Genomic DNA, 22,496 nt, shown 5'->3' with positions numbered 1-22,496 from the left:
GCTTAGTGCTTGAGCATTGGAAGACTCTTGCTTGTGTGCTTGAGCATAGTTTTGTGAAGTCTCATACTTAGAAAGTATTGAGCAGTTGTAATCTTTGTGATTATAGTGAAATCTCCTTGGAAGTGCAAGGGGGACTGGACTACTTCCGTGTTGTGGAAGGAACCAGGATAACTGCTTGTGTCTTTGTCTTTCTTTTCTCTGCTCTGTTCTTTTCCGCTGCAATCTGACTCTGATCATTTCATCAGAAGCAATCAAACTGCTTCTGAAGTTTTATCAGAAGAAGTATTTTTTAAGAGAAAAAGAAAACACAATTCAACCCCCCCCCTTCTTGTGTTTTTCACCTTCAGTGTGGACTGAATAGAGGCATCGCTGCTTTGCTTTGCTCGTGATCAGAATTATTTCTTCTACAAAGGTTCTACTCTTCAAGAGGTAAACACATGAATCTTAAAGTGTTTAAGTTTCTATTTGATTTGTGATTAATGATTTAATCAAGATCCGTTTCAATGGGATTTCTTCCGCGCAAAGAGGATTAAATTTTTGAAAAACCCCTCTTAAAATCCCTACAGCCCCTCATTTCCATTTGATGAAAATCTTAGTTCCAAAAGCATTATGATGTGGGTACCCAAACTATCTACCTTTGTCACTAATCCCAAGGACCCAACTTGTGTTGGGGACCTGAATCTTACCTAAATCATTTGTAGGAATGCCTTGCAACCTCTAGAATAAAGTGGTATCTAGATAGCGGTTGCTCAAGGCATATGACGGGGGACACCTCCATGTTTCTTGACTTTACAATGAAGGAATGAGGATTTGTCTCCTACGACGATAACAACCAAGGTAAGATCTTAGGTAAGGGTGTTGTGGGAGATCCCTCCACAACTACTATAAAAGACGTTGTGTTAGTTGATGGGCTTAAACATAACCTCCTTAGCATTAGTCTGTTTTATGACAATGGGTTTACAATTACTTTCGATACCCAATGTTGCATTATTCAACATAATAGTGATAAGGATGTATGTTTAAGGGTTTGCGTGTTGATAATGTATATTTTCTTGATTTAGATGATGTATCATCAAGTGGCGCTCAGTGTCTCATGGTCAAGAATGAACATTCTTGGTTATGGCATCGATGCCTTAGTCACGTCCACTTTGATTTGCTAAACAAAGTTGTGTCCAAGGATCTAGTTATTGGCTTACCAAAAATAAAATTTGAAAAAGACAAATTATGTGAAGCGTGTCAAAAGGGGAAACAAATTAGAGTCTCTTTTAATCCTAAAAACATTGTTTCTACTTCAAAACCTCTAGAGCTTCTCCATCTTAATCTTTTTGGCCCTTCAACGACAAAAAGTTTAGGTGGCAATTATTACGGTTTTGTCAATGTTTATGACTACTATAGATTCACTTGGACTTTATTTATTTCAAGCAAAGATGATAACTTTGAAGCCTTTACTAAATTTGCCAAAATTATTTAAAACCATTTTCTTTGAAAATTATATCTCTTAGAAGTGATCATGGCGGTGAGTTTGTTAATCATCGCTTTGAAAATTATTGTGATGAGTTTGCCATTCCTCATAATTTCTCATGTCCTAGAACTCCACAACAAAATGGTGTTGTTGAAAGGAAAAATAGAGTTTTGGAGGAGCTAGCTAGGGCTATGATAAATGAAATGAACCTCCCTAAGTATTTTTGGACAGACACGATTAATACCGCATGGCATGTCTTAAATAGGATCGTCATTAGACCAATCCTATATAAGACACCCTATGAACTACTTAAGGGAAGGAAGCCAAACTTATCACATCTAAGAGTGTTTGGGTGAAAATGCTTCATTTTAAACAATGGTAAAGATAATCTTGGCAAATTTGATGCTAAGGCCGATGATGGAATCTTCTTAGGATATTCATCTACCCCCTTTATCTGAACATGTTTGACTTGGATAAAAATAATAGAATTAGACCTCCGTCGGGAAGACATATCCCCATGAAAAAATTTAGAATTAAAGACTTTTTCCACTGTATATTAGAATATAATTTCAAAAAAGATCAAATATCAACCGATAAAAAATGAAGTTCATCTACCTCCTCCTCCTCTAACACATGTTCCTCGCCTTTTGTTGGAACAAAATGTGTTTAACATTTTCACCTTAAGTTTTGATGATAACAAGGTATTAAAATTTCAATTGGATATGCTAATATTTGTTCAAGTGCGCAGGACCATAGACTACATTATATAGGTCTTAAAACAAAGTATTGGTTCTGAAAGAATAAATGAAAGCAATATAATTTACAAAGGAAGCTTATGTTGCATGTCAGAGTCTGAAGACCATTAGAAGCTGATAGTCAGAGTATGAAGCCACCAGAGTCTGAAACCTTCAGAGTTTGAACCTGAAAGTCAATTTATTTTGTTTTTTGAAGACACAAGTCTGCAGAAGAAATAGAAGCCTGAAGCAATGGCTATTTCAGAGAAATTAGAAGGCATTGGATTCTTATCCAATGAAGAGTGCGGTAAATGGGAAATAGTACAATTGCACAACCACTACTCCACTACTCCACTCTCTTGTATGCACATAGTAATGTCACAACTGTGTCCACGCTGGTTATTTCTCCAAACAATGAATGGATTTCAAATTATTCCCTCCTAGAACATTAACCAAATCAAGCAATATATCATTGGTGATGATCAAGCTTCTATAAAGACTCTTGGATGTGCTGGCAATTCTACAATGTCACTTTCACAGCTCTATATGAAAGAATGAAGACTTGAAGATTTGTAGAGACTCAACAACAATTTACTTGTGTCAAAACTCTGCTGAAATTGTTGCACATCAGTTCACTTATAATTTCTTATAAACTGTCATATCTTAGAAATTTTAGAGTCTTAAGAGTCTGTATTTGATTTGTATTTGGAAAACCACTGATTGTATATCAAGTGTTCAAACCAAAGATCTTTCTGCAAAAAAGTTCAGTGGCATGACAATAATCACGGGTACGGTATGTTATATTTATATTAAAATATAATATTTGTTATTTTCATCACAGCTACTACAGATTGCGGGTACTTTGTGATGAGGTTTATGAAAGAGATTCTTATTTCAAAACTAAACGAGATTCCAAAGCTGATATGTTATTTTTATATTAAAGTATAATATTTGTATATAATTAAGTTTATTAAGTAACATGGTTATTTTTTGTTATAATATATGCAGTACATTGATGGTTTCAAGTGTGTGACATACTCAAAAGATAAACTAAGAGAAATCCAAGAACAATGATGTCAGTTCATGATCAGCCTAAAAGTTATATGATCTTTTTATGATAAAGTGAGTTTCATGTTTCTAAATATATTTGCTAGAAGTGGTAATGTTTTTAATTTATAATCTTGCTTTAATTTGTACTCATGATCAGTAGTACTTTAAATTTGTCTCTAATATAATATAGTTGTTTATTGTTTAATGGTGTTTTCTGCTATATATATATATATATATATATATATATATATATTCAGGTGGTGTAGAGTGTACGAAGTTTAGAAACGAATGATGATTTGCCTTTTTTTTTGGATAAAAATGTTGAGACGACCAAGAAGATAGATAAAGACTGCATGCTACCATAGAAGATTTTGATATTTATGTTAACTAATTAGTTGTAACTTAGAGATATCCATGTTACCATATTTGTGGCTATACATTTCTGACTTTATTGCTCTATATACATACATTTTTTATGATATGTTTATGTTTTATTTGATAAATTATAGTCTCAATTTTAATGTGCCAAAAATATATATATTTCCCTTAGAAAAGTGATATATATATATATATATAACGCTATCTGTAAATATAAAAAAGAATCTGTCCAAAAAAAAAAATTAATACTTTTCCTAGCGCTTTTTTCTTGTATAAAGCGAAATCTAAACCTAGTGTTACATAGCGTTTTAAAACAAAAATGCTGTTTTTTTACTAGCGCATGCGTTATTTTAAACCCTTTTTAGATGGCGTTTATTTTTGAAAGCGCGCGCTATCTAAGGAGAATCTATGCTAGCGCTTTTTGACATAAAGTGCTATATATTACCTTTACCAGTGCCATTTATAGTAGTAGCCTTTTTAAAGCGCTATCTAAAGTAAAAAAAAAAAAACGCTATATAAGCCCATTTTTGTAATAGTGGGAAGGAACTTGTATAATTGCTTTGTGTCTTTCTTATCGGCTGCATTAGACTCTGAACATTATTTCAGGATCTGAACTTTATCAGCCCCCCCCCCCCCCCACCCCCACATAAAGGCCAATTAATAAGATAATTTTCATCAATGAACTGATTAAAATGGGAAACGCGTTCAGAATGTTCCCCCACCATCCTACTTCTTCTCTCCTTATTAGAACAAATGGCATTGAAATCTCTCATAGCACACCATGCCGCCTCCTGATCATTATTAATCAAGACACCCAATGCCTCCCATAACAAATTTCTATGCAAACTATCACAAGGAGCATAGAAAACTCAAAATCATTCTTCATAAATCTCCCTTTATCAACCAAACAATTATCAAAAGACATAGACACCCAAACATCCACCTCTTGAGGATCTTGTATGGTTAAAATATAGCAGAGGACCTATCGATGGCCGAAAAGAAAAACCAATCGATGTAGATCCCTACAATGATATACTTATAAACTCATCTGCAACCCTGCTAATTTTGTCTCTTGAATACACATCAGCATTGGACCCCTTTCTCTCACAAACCTCTAAACCTCCCTCTTTTTTCCCACCTCCTGAAACCTCTCACATTAAAAGTAATAATCTTAAGGAAAACGTTAATTTGTGTCCTTAGGGCACATGTTAAGAATTCCATTAATAATAATTGTGTATTGGAAATTGTGTTAATTTATTACTCAAGTTGTTTAATACTAATTTTTTTTTCCATTAAATTCTTACTATCAATGGAATGAAATTAATGTTTAACATGTGCCCTAAGGGCACAAGTTAACATGACCCTAATCTTAATTATTACCTACAACCTCCCACACCACCCATATATACAACCACAACTTCCCTACCCACCTCATCCGAATCCCCTTCACCTCGTCACCACCCTCTCCCTCCTTCTTCCCAATTTTTTTCCCCTAGATAACACATTGAACATATTATGACACTTGACCCCAATAATCTTCCCTACATCATAAACATCAGCCTCCACCTCCTGTTTATTACCATGCGACACCATCCAACTTTTTCAATCATCATTATTAGCCGATAGTTTGGAACTTGTTGACACAGACACACCTTCAAAATTTTCGGACAAGGCTTTTGACGACTTACTACTAGACTTTAATATTTTGGTTCTCTTAAAAGATTGAATCAACTCATTCCTATCCCTTGATGACAATCGTGCCACCCTTTTCAGATCCAACAAAGATGGTGCAAACAACCCTTTTCTCGGTTTACGACCCTTTAGAATACATCATTGTTACTAAGAATATTAACATCTTTCACACTAAAGGAACACTGTTATTTTTTGAACCCAAGGAATTATCCTTTGCAGCCAAATCCACCTTCAAAACCCCACTATCACTTGCCGAATTAACCTCATATTGATCCATATGTATGTCAGTAACACGAGCTTTCCGAACTTTGTTAGCATTAAATTCCTTACCTAATTCACCTTCTGATACATTAGGCACCTCATTATTCCGATCTTTCTTTAACTGATTTGCAAGAGTATCCATCAACGACTCATAATCTTGCAAACATATAGTTTCCAAACACACTGAATGATTATCACCATCATATTCCACCAAACACGCATCCTCCGCTATTCCGAATTCAAGGACCTCAATAATATGAACGGAATATTTTCTCCCATCGATCCAAAAATCTCAACCGACTTAATTTCGTTCAAGATTTTAATAGAAATCAATAAACAAGCAAAATTTAATCTTTTTTTTATTAAGAGTGTGATCATCAACTTTTGATAACCTGCCTTGTAACGCTGCAACTTCCACACACAAAAACAACATTTCATGCATGAACCAAAATACCATAACACCTCACCCAATCCCCTCTTTCATACAAAACAACATTATTCTTTGCCAAGGCCGACACTTTAACAAAAAGTTCCAAAAAATCTCAGTCGCTTCCTTGAAAACAAACATCACATCGACATCTCCTTTGTGATTCAAAAACATGTTACCCCTCCCACGGGAACAACTACAAAATCCGTAAAATCAGCATTTGTAATAGACTGTTGGAGCACTAGAACACAGATGCCATTGCAGATTTAAGATGTGAACCCTTTACTAGCCCATACAATATCTTCATTCAATGGCAGCACATTTCTATCCACCAAACCCATGAATTCAAATACATGTTAACAACCCACGTCCTTCTTTCTTATTATTTCTCACCACGAAATCTACGTACGTCGATCCTTTCACCTCCACAACGAGCTCCTTTCCGTCATGCATCTGAATAACATTATTTATGTCCATTTTTGGTTTACCCTCCCCTTAACCTCCATCACCTTTTCCCTTTTGTTCTCATTCCTAGCCATTTCCTCCCTCACCTTTTCAAGTTCTTTTTTCCCCTCTCTCTCTACATGTCCCCTACTCAACTCCCTCGATTTTTTTACCATCCTCTACTCGAGCAATTTTTTCTCCCACAACTCTTTTCATTTTTCTCTATCGCCCGACCCCTTCAAACCTTCCACATTCTTATCAAACCTATCAAATCTAGCAATATTAAAAAACAAACTGAAATCCCTAATATAAATATTATTAAGGGCTTTTTTCAATTTATCAACATCCCTCACCTTAGAAAATCTAGCAAACCCAAAAACTTGACCTCTAGAATTACAGTTTCGAGAAACATATACATCTGTCAGCACACCACATACTTCCAAACCATTACGTAATTCAACAAACTTAATATGTTCAACATTATTGGCAATATAATAAGATGCATATACCTGATCAGTTTTTTCCATAACTACTTTAACATTGTATGGACATTGCCCATAACTATAATCAGACCTGCTAAACCACGATAGGGGTACATCATCTCTTTGTAGAAGAATTGATCTATTCTACGGGATTCCACTATGATGAAAATGTTTACAGGTGTATTATTACAAAGAATCCTTCGAAATTATAATATTCTATTCTAAGAAATTACACTAGATCCAATCTTCAAGGCCTCTTGAAGTCAGACAGCCACAAGGTCTTCAAATTTCAAGCTTGTATGCAATCCCTTGATCTTAAACTCCGAGAAATCGTCTTTGCTATGCCTTCGCTTCGATCCCATTGGACTTTGAATGTTTGACAAACAACCCCCAGAGTTACCTTTGGAGGTGAAAAGTGCCTCCTTTTGCATTAGATGCTTGATACCCCACAAGATCTTTGGAAGAAATCAAACTTACAAGTCCTACAACACCCTAACAATCTATATCTCAAATCCTACAAGATATTGATCCTACAGAGACATGGGAGCTATAACTATATATCTTTCCAGTAGAAAACTTGTTTGCAAGAAAATAAAATAAATCATTTGTCACAACCGTAAATATAAAAGTTGAAGGCTGGAAAAACAATTAAAACGATTTAGAAATTATCAAAGTGAAAAGTGTGGTTTAAACTATGTTAAGTTATGACATAGCTTTACTTTCAAATTTATAGTTTTCTACGACTTTCTGGCAACCTGGTGGCCATTGGGAGTGTTTTGCACTCAGCCTTCGCGTTAAGCCTGTGAAGACATACCTTTCGGTGTACAATCACACAAAACATAACATGCAACGTTGTTGGGTTAGGATCTCAACATTTCACACAGAAATGTTATTCTATTGTGCATTTGGCCTATGACAATAGTCCTATCTAGATCCTAGTGCATGAAGCCTCTTCAAAGATCTAGTTAACGTTTAAGCGGTCTGAAGGTGAGAAAAACAAAAGAAGGGGGGTTGAATTGTGTTAGCTTTTTAAAACTAAGTCCAATGTTCAGAGTCTGGAACAAAGTTCAGAGTCTTATGCAGTGGATAAGGTAAATATATATATATATATATATATAGAGAGAGAGAGAGAGAGAGAGAGAGAGAGGAGAGAAAGACACAAAGCAATTATACAGGTTCCTTCCACAATCCGGAAGTAGTCCTGTCCCTCTTGCACTTCCAAGGATAGTTCACTAAAATCAATATATGATTACAAATGCTCAAGCACAAAAGCAAGAGACTTCAAACTACTCAAGCACAAAAGCAAGAGGTTTCATATGCTCAAGCACATACACAAGAGACTTCCTATGTTCAAACACAAAAGCAAGAGACTTCTAAACAAACACAATTACACAGAAAAATGTTAGAGGTTGAACACTTGATATACAACCAGTGGTGTTCACAGTACAAATCAGATACAAACTCTTAAGACTCTATAATTTCAAAGATATGAAAGTTGTTAAAAAATTCTAAGTGAACTTTGATGTGAAAACAATTTTAGCAGAGTTTTGGCACTTGTAAAATTGTTGTGAATCAGATACAATCTTCAAGTCTACACTCCTTTATATAGAGGTGTGAAAAAGACGTTGTTGATTGCCAGCACATCAAAAGAGTCATTGTTGAAGCTTAATAATCACCAATGATTTGTTGCTTGATTTGGTTATTGTCCTTGGAGGGAACAATTTCAAATTCATTCCTTGAATAGAGAATAACCAGCGTAGACACAATTGTTATCTTGCACTATTACAGACATGAGGAGTGAAGTAGTGGAGTAGTGGTTGTACAATTGTACTATGTCCTTTTTCTGTGCTCTTCAGTGGATAAGCATCAAATGCCTTCTAATTCCTCTGAAATAGTCGTTGCTCCAGACTTCTATTCCTTCTACAATTATGTGACTTCAGAATAACAACCTTTAACTAACTGCAGCTTCCAGTCTCCAGACTTTGATATGGAGTAGTGGTTGTTCCAATACATTTTCACTTGATCCCTTCACCCCACGATGCATAGGGGCACATTCATATCAAACAAACATGTTCCATTCCCATACCCTATCGAGACTAGGTAACTATATAATTAGAAGTAAAAGTGATCAATTATCACTTCTTAAGATTTTAAGTTAAATTAGTTTGTTTGAAAGAAGCATGAAGCTATAACTTTATATATCGCAAGTAAAAGATATCATAACCTCACCATGTCTAAACCACAAGAAGGTGTTTAGCTCATGATGAGTTGAACCTCAGAGATGAAGATGAATATAAACATAAATGAAAACATGAAAAGTGAAATTGATTGATTAAAAAGAGCTAGTACAAGATTACAATCCTTGAAGGAGAGTGGTGAGCTAAAAACATAACCAGGTAATCTAACTCTAATACTCTAAAATCTAGCACTCATGCTAATATATGGAGAAGATGATATGGATTGAGAACTCTAAAGTTTCCAACCTTAGATGGAATTTGGCCTATCCAATTCACTAACAAATTTTGGGTCCTTGGCACCAGCACATGATTGTCCTTTTATAATACAAGGCCAATCACTACAAGTTGTTATCATTAGGTAACACTTTCCTACAACGTTAAAGAGCGCCAACTATGTTATAATTAGGCAACACTTTCCTCCTTCATATTTTTTTCCCGATTTAATACTTCATGTTATAAAATGTCAATATTGTATTGATTTTAGGGTTAATGGTGTTTTTCACCCTTGTAATATATGCCATTTTCGGTTTTCGCCCCTATAAAATTTTCGGTTTGATTTGCACCCTTGTAAAATTTTTATTTTCCGGAAAACACCCCTAATAGGCCATTTTCTGATTTTTTTTTTTCATGAAATTTTGGTTTTTGAATGGCCTATTAAGGGTGTTTTCCGAAAAATAAAAATTTTACGAGGGTGAAAATCAAACTGAAAATTTTGTAGGGGCGAAAACCGGAAATGACATATATTACAAGGGTGAAAAACACTATTAACCCTTGATTTTATGACATTATTTCAATGAAATATGTATTTATATGTTTGTATGATAAAGATTCATGTTTGTTTATGAGTTTGATGAATTTTGTGTAAAATTTGTCTTTCAATGTTTTGATTTGTTTATAAAAAAGGATAACAATGTTGACATTTTATAATAAAATTTTATCAGAGAAATTATAACATAAAAAAACTTGATCGGAGGAAAAGAAGATAAATCATGAAAAATGTTACCTTATAATAACATAATAGATTAAAAAAAAAAAAAATTAAGGACAAAATTGTTTGTTAAAATTAAGTTAAGGACGACTTGTGTAAATTTTCTTTTGACAAAAACAAAATGATATTCATTCATTCAAATCGAGAGATTACATCATTCAACACCGCTAAAAACGTAAAGGATGAATCTGCGAACAAACTCACAACATCCAAGTTAATAGCATATAACAACATAATGCCTACAAAAATATATATGATGAAATTAAAGTGACCGGAATATCCATTGCCTTTGGATTTGCAACGTTGACACCAAAATCTTTGATTGAATAATCGATCTTTCAATATGAATCAAATGAACACCGCACGAAGACGGAAAATCAAACAACCCCGCAGAAGACGACGAACAACAAATCACCACACTTAGATGATGAAATTATAAAGAAAAAAAAAACCTAGATCTATGTGAAAATCATTTATTTAGATTGAAATAAAGAGAAAAAAATGAAGAGGGGTGATTTCAGGTTAAGAATTGACCCAAAACCACCCATCAATGAAGAAATTATACGAAAAAACCTAGAGGGAGAAAACTAGAGCCGGCTTGTTGGAGAGGGAGAGATAGTACATAATAATTATAACAAGATGTTGAGGACGACTTGTGTAATTTTTTGTAAAGGATAAATAATACTAAGATTTGTAAAAAAAAATACTAAGATGTTGAGGTGCAAAAAAACTACTAGAATGGAAATAAAAAATTAAAAAACTATTCCTTTCCGTTAAAAAAAAAAAAAAAAAAAAAATCCTTTCTCCTTTCAATTTTCAGCCTATATATATGCATAGTGCGGCCACTCAAACAAACACATCAAGAATTAGAAAAGAACTTTCTTTAAAAAAAAAAATAATAATAATTAGAGAAGAACTCTCTACCCCTAAAAATCCTTCTTCAACTACTCTATCCAATTGGTCACATTCATCTCCAAGGGTAAGGATTCTTCTTCGTTTAATCATTTCATGTTTAAAAACTAAATCCCTAATTTGATTTGAAACCCTAACTAACCCATTACCGTCGAAATCCGAGAAACAATCCGAATCAATTGGATGGACACAAATGTTTTACGGTTTTAAAATTTGCACACCACTCACTTTTTGTTTCAACATAAAAATAGAGATAGTTTTTATTTGAAGAACAAAATTATTATAAACGATCTCAACCATATGAGTTTTCTGATATAACAGTAATATGTTATAGTTTTCTGATACAGCAGTAAGAAATTCAAATCTCTTAGATAGATCCGGTTTTGCTGCGGTAGAAATACTACTGTATAAAATTTAGATTAACGTGGTTTTAAATTATTGTAAACGATCTCAGCCATATATTTGATATCAGATAATCCTGGCTTGTTATAGTTTTCTTGTAACAGTAAGAAATCCAAATCTCTTAGATGGATTGGGTTTTGCTACTGTAGAACTATTACAATTTCACTCTTGTTTTGCATCTTGTCTTTTAATCACAAATCATACAATTTAGATTAACGTTGTTTCAGAATTGTTGTAAACGATCTCAACCATATATTTGAAATCGATTAATGCATAATATCTGTAACAATAGAAAATCCAAATGCTTTATGTGGATTGGGTTTTCTACTGTTTCAAAATTGTTGAAACGATCTTTGTCATACATTTGAGATCAGACAGTCATGGTGTAACAATAGAAGGTATAGAACAGACGGTTCAGATTAACATAATTTAAAAGTTCGTGTAAATGATCTTGACCATGTATTTAATATCAGACGGTCTTGATCTGTCACAATGTATGTTAATAAAATCCTAGCCTAGATATTTTTTTGGATTAATATATGTTTACCCCCCATATAATATTAGTGATTTTCATAAAGGTCTAAACAAATTGTTTTACAAGGTAAACTGGAAATCGCTAATATTACAGTGTAATATATATTAATTTTTGTTTAATAAATCCTAGCCTAGATATTGCTTCAATTTATTCTATCCTTCATATTCTATGGGTACTTACTTCCTACCCTAGCCACTGCACCACTATTTATTTTTTATATTTTATAATTATTTTTTATGATTACGTGTTTTTTTTGTGTATATATATATATATGACAAATTATATTAAGTACTAGCCCGAATTGTGGGACTATATATAGAAAACGAATCGTATTAAAATCAAGAATTGGTAAAGGCAAAAATTTCGGCCATCAAATATTTCTAAACTTTCTTTTTTGAAGGAAAATATTTCTAAACTTATGTGGGCAATAATTTCGTCATTGCTCGTCATTTACTTTATTTATATTACGAAAATGGAAATAGGTGATTAGAAAATTATCAAATTTTAAATTATATGATATGATATGATGACAAGATGATATGATCAACTTTTTTTTTTTATAGAAAAAATATGACAGGATCAATTGACTCAAAGATCTCAAATTTAATAAAAGATACTACTTATGATCATTTTTTTTTTGTGATACTTATGATCATTTTTAACTTCAATACTAATTGTATTACGAATTTCACGGTTGGATTGAAAACTATTATATATTCTTTACTGCATTATTTAAGGACATATCATATGATTTGAGATTAGGGTTACAGAACATAACGGTTGGTTACAAAACATTTTTCTTTTGGACAAAATACCGCCCTACAACTTAGGGTTTGAATTGTTTTCGTCAAACAAAATTTGATTTTAATGTTTTTTCTTTTAGGGAATTAAGTTTCTAATGTTATGTTTGTCAAAAAAAATTAAATTTAATGTTATGTTGGTGAGTAGATTTGAATGGTTAATCACTCATATTTTAAAACTTTACTTCTTTTTTTTTAATAAAACATGATATGCATTATATTAATTGCTCGGATAGTCCACATGAGTTTAGTTCAGTTGGTATAATATATGCAAGGTCCGGGTTCAAACCTCGGCCACTACCAAAAAAAAAAAAATTGCTCAGATACTAATCACTCATATTTTACGTTTTATTTAAAACTTAAATCATTATATGCATTATACTAAGTTAATATAATAATATTTATATTTTTATGGACTAATTAATGAATTTTTTAGGAACAATGAAAATAGAAATGAGCATAATTATTCCTATACTTTTTTTTTTAAAACTCGATATCCGATCCAAGAATCGACTAATCTGAGGGGACCAATCCCAGCGCCCACTTGCGGGGGCTCCGTTTAAAGCCAGAGCAAGCTCTGTATGGACTTTGCCCACCGAAATTGGCACCAGAGGGAATCGAACCTGATCACCTCTGGAGGAGCAAACTCCAAGATCCCAAGCCAACCACTAGGCCAACCCCAAATGGATTAATTATTCCTATACTTAGTTTCTTTTAGCAATAAATTGTTAATGCATTTGATTATCACGTGAAAAAATCATCCCTTTATATTGCATTCCATGATAAAAATTCATGCATTTAGTATTTTATTTTTTGGCTGCAGGTGTTAAAGTATTTAGGATGCCAAGTTTAACATGTAGTATATGCGATGTTTTACATTCTAATTTTGCTTTTAAAAAAACTGTCCGTGAAAAAAAAAAAAAAAATTCTAGGTGCCGTGTCAAAAATAGATGAATGTATAAAGAAATTAATTTAAAGACACAAGTGTTCTTTTTTAAGGAAAAGACTTGCGTGATAAATAAAAGACTAGCAGTGTATTATAGCTTATGTAAATCAATTAACATCTTAGAGATAGTTCTTTAAAATAAAAACATCTTAAATTTAATCGTGAAAATCCCTTCCTATTTAACTTCAATTCAAGAATATATGTACATGAATTTAATTTAGTCCTTAGATTTAATTGAAGTTGATTTACCAAAAAAAATTCAAAAATAATTGAAGTTGTGTTGAGTTATTCGATTCAAAACTTACTGGACTAATGTTTAGGGTGATGGTTTCAATATTCTTCTTTTGTTTATAGAGTCATAACTTAATTATGTGATTCATTTCTTTAGGTGTTCCATATGGAGCTACTTTGGATTTACAAGATAATCAAATGCAATCACAATTTATATGCTATAATATTTATTTAGAGGCATTAACACATGTTCCTATAGACATTGTATTGCATACATAACAACCTCTAACGGAACATGGTTAATGCATCTAAATATATATTATGGGATAGTTTTTAACCCACACAGACTACGAATAAGTACTTGATGAACAAGATAATCCACAGTTCAAGGTAACTTGACAACCTTGTTATATTTAGGATCATCATGTCCTTATTTTTGTTTCATATGAATTTTTCAAATTATCAATCTAAGTTCTTAAGTAGCCAAAAATAGTAAAAAATACATATTAGTAAAATCAAATTTTGTAATGAAAGACTTGGTGTAGGACATGCATGCTAGATATTGCTATAACATGCAATCCAAAGTTCGTAGGAGTATATACTAATGCATCTGAGTATGTATCTAGAAATAGACTTTGTTTTGATTGCTTTAGTTTAGTATATATTTATCTATGTCTCACATTGTTTCCTTATGCCTAAGTATCTAATGTCAGGTTTTGAACTCATGCATTTCATAAGATAAATTATATATTTCATTTTTATGATTTAAATTTGGCCTCTGGAGTGTTAGATTTGAATAACCTTATATTGAATTCGTTTTTTGTAACTTTGGTTCAAAGCATTGTTATGAAAAAATATGTTGATTCTAATCCCTAATTATCGTATTTGTATGAAGCAATATTTTTTCAATCCTGATTTTCTTTGTGCATGCTTTGATTAAATATATTAATTAGCTGTTATAATAAGATTTTTTTTATTGCATCATTCGTATTTCTCGTGCTTACTATATAAATCATTTTCCTTCATTATTTTCATTTAACTATTCATTCTTCTATTAAACTTCACATGTCAGTCTCGGTGAGATTAGCTCAATTGCTAAGGACAATGTATAATGCAGTACTTATGACCTTCCTGGCTACATCATGATTGTGTATAGTGACCATCATGACTATTTGTAATATTTCATCAGAGCCTCCATTTACCTTTTCATTATCACTTAAACCGATGATATGTCTCTTCTTAGTAGTGCTAGTGGACGGCCCGAAGGAGTTAACGACCTTTATTTCTGCGATTTTTCTCTTCAACATTGCTTTGGAGGCGTTCTATGGTTAGGAAAACCTTCCCATGACGGTCTCAAGGAAAACACACTTGCCCTACTGTTTATCTTCACTTCCACTCCCCGAATCCTTCGATCCTCCGCCAACAGCGTTTAGTGTCTTCCTTGGAGGAGTCTCGTCACGAGCGGGGGATTGTTTTCTCTTTGGAAACTCACTACGATGCGAAGACTTCCACGATGAATATTTGTCCTTCTTCTTGTCGCTCATCTGATAATTTTCTTTGGTGATGTGTTTGAGTTTCTCCTTCTTTATCAATTCTTAGATTGCGTACTTCAGCTGGAAGCAATTGTTGGTATCGTGGCCGTTGCACCTGTGGAATCTGCAGTTCTTAGACTTGTCCATTGTTGAGGATTCCTTCAGAGGTGCGGGTTTTCTTTCTCCGACTTCATTGAACTCAGTATTCAGACATTCTTGCAAGATTCATTCTCGTAAGGTATTTAACATATTGTAATCGGTGAAACAAGAATGAGAGTTTGTTCTTGAAGATAAGACATGTTAAGTTGTCATGTGAGCCATAAGCCTCTACTCATTCATGGGTAAACCTCTCGACGTAATATCCTTCACTGTAGAAGAAGTTAGCCTTGGGTCGTTACATTATTTCCAATTTCCATGACACCGTGGACTAGTCACCATGGCTATAAATGTTCAAAAAAGTAATATTGATGGTTCCATTTGGATATAAAAAATTTATCATATCAACTTTATCATATCGGGATATACGAATTTGTTTCCATGGAGATAAACACATAAAATCCGCAATGGATGCGGTGCAAGAATTTAACAGATTTTCTGCATATAAAATAGATAATATATAAAATACTATACTAATGTTGGTATTTTAAAATACTTATGAATTTTCAAAACATTATCATATCGGGACACAAAAACTTGTTTCCGCGTATATAAGCATATAAAAATGAACGGGCCATGTATTTTACTATTTGAATGATAAAAAAAAATTGTTATGTCAAGGTCACTGTCAATGCTAATTTATGTTGACTTTCAATCTTCTTATTTTCTTTTTATAGTAATAAATTAGTTTTGTCATTGAATTTTATTTAAGTGTTTGATATTGAAACTACTTAGGATATGAAAGAAGCATAGAATTCGAGGTAACTTGATATCCTTGTTATATTTAGGATCATGTCATGTTATTATATTTTTTAAATTATTCAATTTATGTTTTTTTAATTCTCAACAAAATTAGTACAAAGTTCATAGGTTTTTCAACCAAATGTTTTTCTTTTCTTAGGTTTTTTCAACCAAATGGTATTTCTATATTTAGCTAAAGCTATTCATAACTTTACCAAAAAATTTAAGGATGCCTCAACAGCATAAAGAAGAAAGACGTGAATTGCATACCTAACATAAGAATCAATATTATTTTAAAACAGTGCGTAGATAATTCTAGAAAACCAAATTCACTAATTGAGAGACTTTCCTATTGCTAAATACAAATATTTCAATAATAAAATTTTTAAATCAAAAAATTTCAATCATACCAAACTAAATTAATGAAAAGTATTGACTAGCGAACTATCTGGTTAGATAATATTTTTTAACCAAAAAGATAGTGCGGAGAGCTACACTGCCCCAAATATATTAAGAAAAGAAAAGCAAACAAACAAGAGCCAAAAAAGGAGGGGATTAGACCAAAACCTCCTTATCAGTTAACAAACCTAAAGCTAAGCATTCCTTGCCTGTTTTGTACAAAATGACTTCTAGCGAACTGTCTGGTTAGAATATAAAAGGGAGGTTGCAGCAGGAATCAAATGATCCATCATAATCTTATTTATAGCTTCTGTGGGATGAAAACTATCCCAGAATACATATTTTGATGCATCCGCACATGTTCCTATGCTTATTTTATTGCATAATATAGCAACCTCTAGCAAGCCTGTCCCACAACAACCCTTCCTTGCTTCAAACAATCCTGCATGTATTAATTTCACACATAGAAATAAACAAATTAACAAACTATGTTGTATATAAGTAAAAATAATATAACTCAATAGGTTTAGCGTAATTGGATTTTGTACCATAATCAGAAGGTCTGATAATAAGCTGATATAGAGGTTGGTAGATGTCAAAGATGACCAATTTGACGTCAGGATGCTTTTTTATCAGGTTTTCGGTAGTGAAGTTAAGTTTTTTGTTAAAATCTAAGGCTACATTGTTTATTCTTTCTACACGTTTATTTGGATGATAACCAAACTTCGTGATGATGGCATACAACCTATTGGAGGTAAAGTTGTTACACCAATCTTCCTTTCTCCTAGTGCATATAAATTCTGTCACATGCAAAGAAATTTAAATTAAAATCAAATATATATATATATATATATATATATATATATATATATATGTCGCGTCATTTTTCGGAGATCAAGGCTATTTAATTAGCTTTTGACTCACTAACTATTTCACGACTGAACATTTTATTTTTTAGAAAAAGGGGAAAAAAGTTCAAAACACCCCATATTGAGAGATTTAGGGTTCGAGGATTGGTTATATTTAGGGAAGGTGTTAGCACCTTAAATATTCGTAGTACTCTACGAGAACCTCTTGATTTTATTTAATTAATGTGCTATAACTTGCTTGCTTATTTTTTGAAAAGAAAGAATTAAAGTGAAAAAATAAAGACCTAATTATCTACATTTTTTATTGATTTGGAAGGACGATTTTCCTCTGCCTACGTACCCGTGAGGGATCAAAACCTCGTAGTTCGGGGTAGAAATTGACGTTTGATTGGTTTTGTGTTTTTTATTAGTTTTGAAAAAGGTTTAAAGAGAAAAGCCAAGTGGCAAATAAGATTTGGTTTGTATTTTTTAATTTAAAAGAAAATGAACTCAAGGTATGATTAAATTGATTGAAAGTTTGATTAAGAAAAATAAAATAAAAAAAAGGATCACTTGATTTTGGAATCAAGGTTTATTATGAAAATATTTTTGTGATTTTTGATTATTTGCATGTTTTTTGTTGTTTTTTGGAATATTAAATGAAAATTAAACTAACGGAGCAATAAAAATAAAAGCGCGTGGATTTTTGTAGTGACGTTCGATCACCACAAAATCCCTAATCTAATTTTTTTGCATTTTTGGATATATATAAGGCGGTAAAGAAATAAAAGGACACACACACCCACACACTTTTCTCATTTATATTTACATTGGACCTAAATACATTCTAATTGCTGAAAAATAAATAACAATAATTAAAATGCTAAATAGAAATAAAATGCAAAAATGCAAAAATGCTAAAAAGAAATAAAATGCAAGAAAATAAAAGAAATGGACAATCAAAGGGACAAAAATTACCGAAACAACAAAATTTCGAAGGGACTTTTCCGAAGGGACAGAAAAAAGAGGGAGAAGAAAAGAATAGCTCGTCAAAACAAGCTAAAGAGGGAGAAGAGAGAAAAGTTCTTTGACAACTCAAGAGAACTTTTGGTGTGTGAAATTGTGTGGAATGAGGGCTCTATTTATAGGTGAGGAGGTTGATGAAAAATGGAAAATTGGTTTAATGAAAATGATGGACAATTATGATGAATTTTGAAAAAGGAATGTTAAAGTTGACACTTGACTTGAAATTTTTTTAGACCTTGTACATTTTATTTTGGACCTATTGACACTTTGTTTTTTTTTTACACTAATTAATTAAAAAAAAATAAAAAAATAAAACAAATCTAATACTAAATAAAATTAAATTAAATTAAACTAAATTATGTAAAGAAAAATAAAATTAAAAGATGGAAAATAAAAATTATTAAATTTAAAAAAACAACTAATCTTAAAATTAAAATTAATAAAAGATGGAAAGAAAATAAAACGAGAAAAGAGGGTCCGACTCGGAATAAAAAATGAGGTATTTTAAAATACCTCCCTGTCGAATTTTTCACTGAAAAATCAGAGATCGATCAGAGTCAAGTGACATGTGTCAGTGGGGCCTTAGGTCAAAAATTGGGGTATGACATATGCCCCTATTAAAGTTTCTTCGTCCGGAGATTTGAAGATGAAATCTTTGATTTGACGAGTCGAAGAGACTTAAATACAAAGTACATAATTTTTGACCTAAGATGCTATGAATGCATGTGATGCAATTTATGAATGCAGGATGATTTGACTCGAATGAGAAATAAAAACGGGATACCCGAATTCGTTAAAGAAAAGGGGTCCGACTCCGCTAGGGGAATGTAGTTTCACTGGGGAAAATGATTGTCTACTATCGTATTGATAGCTTAACAGAGACGATTGATACTTTTACCTAACTATCGTTGAAATGATAGCTTAATAAAGACAAATGATACTTTTACCTAACTATCGATGAGATAGCTTAACAAAGGTAAGAATGAAAGAAAAATCATCGTCTAACTACCGTTGAAATGATAGCTTAACAAAGACAAATGATACTTTTACCTAACTATCGATGAGATAGCTTAACAAAGGTAAGAATGAGAGAAAAACCATTGTCTAACTACCGTTGAAATGATAGCTTAACAAAGACAAATGATACTTTTACCTAACTATCGATGAGATAGCTTAACAAAGGTAAGAATGAGAGAAAAACACCGTCTAACTACCGATGAAATGATAGCTTAACAAAGACGACTGATAACTTTTACCTAATTATCGATGAGATAGCTTAACAAAGGTAAGAATGAGAGAAAAACACCATCTAACTATCGATGAAATGATAGCTTAATAAAGACGATTGACAAGTTTTACCTAACTATCACACAAAGATAGCTTAACAAAGGTAAATTTAGAGAAGACAACTTGGTCAGTTACACTGGGGATGACACTTTTGAGAGGACAAGAATTTGTAATTGCAAGCTGTTCATATGAAGAAACTACCACTTGTTGTTTGGGTAAGGACTAACCAAAGAGACACGACTAAACAAGACTCTAGGTGACTAATGCAAACATGTGTGAATGATGTTGCATATATATTGTGTATTTATGAATGTATGAATGTGATGAATGTATGAATGAATGTACGAATTTTATGAATGTACAAATGTTATGAATGTGCAACTCGTACGACTGTATGAATGTAGGACAGGTAACTCGATGAACCGAGACAAGACAGGTAAGATGGGAGGCGGACTGACATCACAGTACAAACACTCGGCAAACTTCCTTGGAGATGATACTATTGTGAACAAATCGATCCGTTTACGGTGTAAGAACCTGGCATAAGGTAGCAACTGATGCCTCCTGGGGGTAAAGCCCATTGTTGATAAAAGGTATGGAAGAAGTCGCCATTTGTGAACCGGCACAGAGTGTCCTTCCATTGGTATGCTTCAGCAGTCATGCTTTTTTTGTTTTATTTTTCTCTGAAAATCCCTAACTTTTGCCTGGACCACCCTTTTGGGCTTTCAGTCCACCGGGAATATATTCTTTTTTTCTGCCCCTAATTTTTGCCTGGACCGCCCTTTCGGGTTTTCAGTCCACCGGGACGCTCATTTTTGCCTAAGCCGCCTTTTCAGGTTTTCAACTTAGCGAGCTTTGATTTTTTTGTATTTCTTTTTTTGTATTTTTGGACTGTGACAGCATCTTGCTCAAAGTAGAGGTCCTCTCCATACTGCTTAGCCATGTTTCTCTTTCGGAATGTAGCTGCTCTCGAGGCGGATGCTGATGTACATTTCACCTACTCACGAGTTCAAAGAGAGTGTGTTTGTTGTTCACACTTTTCAAAAGATGTAAAACAAGTTTTGTATTTTGAAAATTTTTGCTTTAAGTATTGCCATAAAAAATAGAAGAAATTATGCAAATAGAATAAATGAGAATTCCAAATAAATGGGCACATGCTCAAATTTGATGAATTGAGTGGTGACCTGCCAAGGGCATGGCTCCACGGATTTATGAAAATTTTGGAAAAATGGTAAGTGTAATGGGAAGGGTACATTGAACACAACAACCGCTATTCTCCCTAACAACTTTGAATGCCCCTGTTCCGAGTCTTTGATCTGCAGATGCTTCGTATCGGAGGTCTTTTGATAGCTGGATGCCCCAAGTGGACTGTGCCTGACCGGATGCAGTTACTTTGTGTTTTGATCCTTAATTTTTGCATAGATCGCCTTTTCGGGTTTGCGGTCTATCAGGATAATCATTTTTGTTCATGTCTCTAACTTTTGCCTGGACCGCCCTTTTGGGTTCTCAGTCCACCGAGACGCTCATTTTTGCCTAAGCCGCCTTTTCAGGTTTGCGACTTATCGAGCTTTTATTTTTTTGACAAAGTATTTCTTGACTGCATCGGCTTTCATAAGACGTGCGAGTTTGTCACCATCCGTAGTTTTAAAGATCATTGCACACGAGCCTTCATAGTTAGGCGTCCACTTGCCCCTGGAGTCTGGTTGGAATGATAGTACCTTTTTGGGCACAAAGTCTCTTTCTTGAATTTCACGGGGACGAACCTTCTTGTTGGAAGTTTGTTTCAACTTCTTTTGACATGGTTGTACAAGGTCGTCATGCACTTTAAGTTCAATCAAGCTTGGACTTCGACATGACTCCTATTGTTGGGACTTCGACCTCCACAGGAAGCACGACCTTCATGTTATATACTTGAGAGAAGGAGGGAAGTTGCCCGTGTTGAAATGTGTACTGAAGCACTATGTCCGAGCAAAGAGAATGGTAGCACCTCGAGCCAGTCTTTGTAAGCGATTGTCATCTTCTGGACTATCTTCATGATTTTTGTTTGCAACTTGGACGGCTATGATGCCCCGGTATGTGAGAGATCTCATCGGGTGCCTCTTCACTTTCCTCTTCTGCTTCGGATACAAGGAACTCAAAGTTGGAAGAGAGTACATGGTTATTGTGTTCAACGGGTTTATTAATGCATGATTTGATTATTGATTTTGACAAGTAAGTATAGGTTATGATTATGCAGATATTTGAGAATGATTAAAGAAAGAATTTTTTTTTGGTTTTTTGTATTACCATTTTTTCCAAGAAAAAGCACAAATTTAAAAAAACAAAGTCGAGATCAAGACGACCTTTTTATTAATGATGACAAATCTTAAAGCAAAAAGCCCTACATCAGTTCACTTTCATCTCGGGCGGGACGAAATGATGTTTTTTTTTTTTAAAAGCGAAAAGCAACAAACAAACATTATTTGAACAAAAAGTAGCGGAATGTACGTCAACAACGACCCAAATATGGCTAACCACTCCATGTGT

At 33.2% G+C, this 22,496-nt stretch overlaps 1 protein-coding gene across 1 annotated transcript; it reads right to left on the bottom strand.

Annotated features, from left to right (window-relative positions):
* Positions 1 to 16,887: 16,887 nt before the first annotated feature.
* Positions 16,888 to 22,060, bottom strand: LOC25492340 (GDSL esterase/lipase At5g22810-like). Its single transcript, XM_039832740.1, has 3 exons — positions 21,958 to 22,060; positions 17,358 to 17,609; positions 16,888 to 17,251 (listed from the first exon to the last, which is right to left on the bottom strand). The coding sequence occupies exons 1-3, from the start codon at positions 22,058 to 22,060 to the stop codon at positions 17,040 to 17,042; spliced, it is 567 nt and encodes a 188-aa protein (XP_039688674.1). The 3' UTR covers positions 16,888 to 17,039.
* Between the last annotated feature and the right edge of the window lie 436 nt (positions 22,061 to 22,496).

The sequence above is a fragment of the Medicago truncatula genome, chromosome 4 (assembly GCF_003473485.1).
Source record: "Medicago truncatula cultivar Jemalong A17 chromosome 4, MtrunA17r5.0-ANR, whole genome shotgun sequence".
Lineage (NCBI taxonomy): Eukaryota > Viridiplantae > Streptophyta > Magnoliopsida > Fabales > Fabaceae > Medicago > Medicago truncatula.
The sequence above is the reverse complement of the archived record's forward strand: the minus strand, read 5'-3'. Positions and strand labels throughout refer to the sequence as shown.

What these genes read in the sequence shown, in the direction of transcription:
- LOC25492340 (XM_039832740.1), bottom strand. Translation starts at nt 22,060, where the DNA reads ATGAGATCTCTCACATACCGGGGCATCATAGCCGTCCAAGTTGCAAAC. An exon ending in CTTACAAAGACTGGCTCGAG is followed by an intron (nt 17,610 to 21,957) that starts GTGCTACCATTC and finishes TGCATGTGACAG; the next exon opens with AATTTATATGCACTAGGAGA. An exon ending in TATCAGACCTTCTGATTATG is followed by an intron (nt 17,252 to 17,357) that starts GTACAAAATCCA and finishes TAATACATGCAG; the next exon opens with GATTGTTTGAAGCAAGGAAG.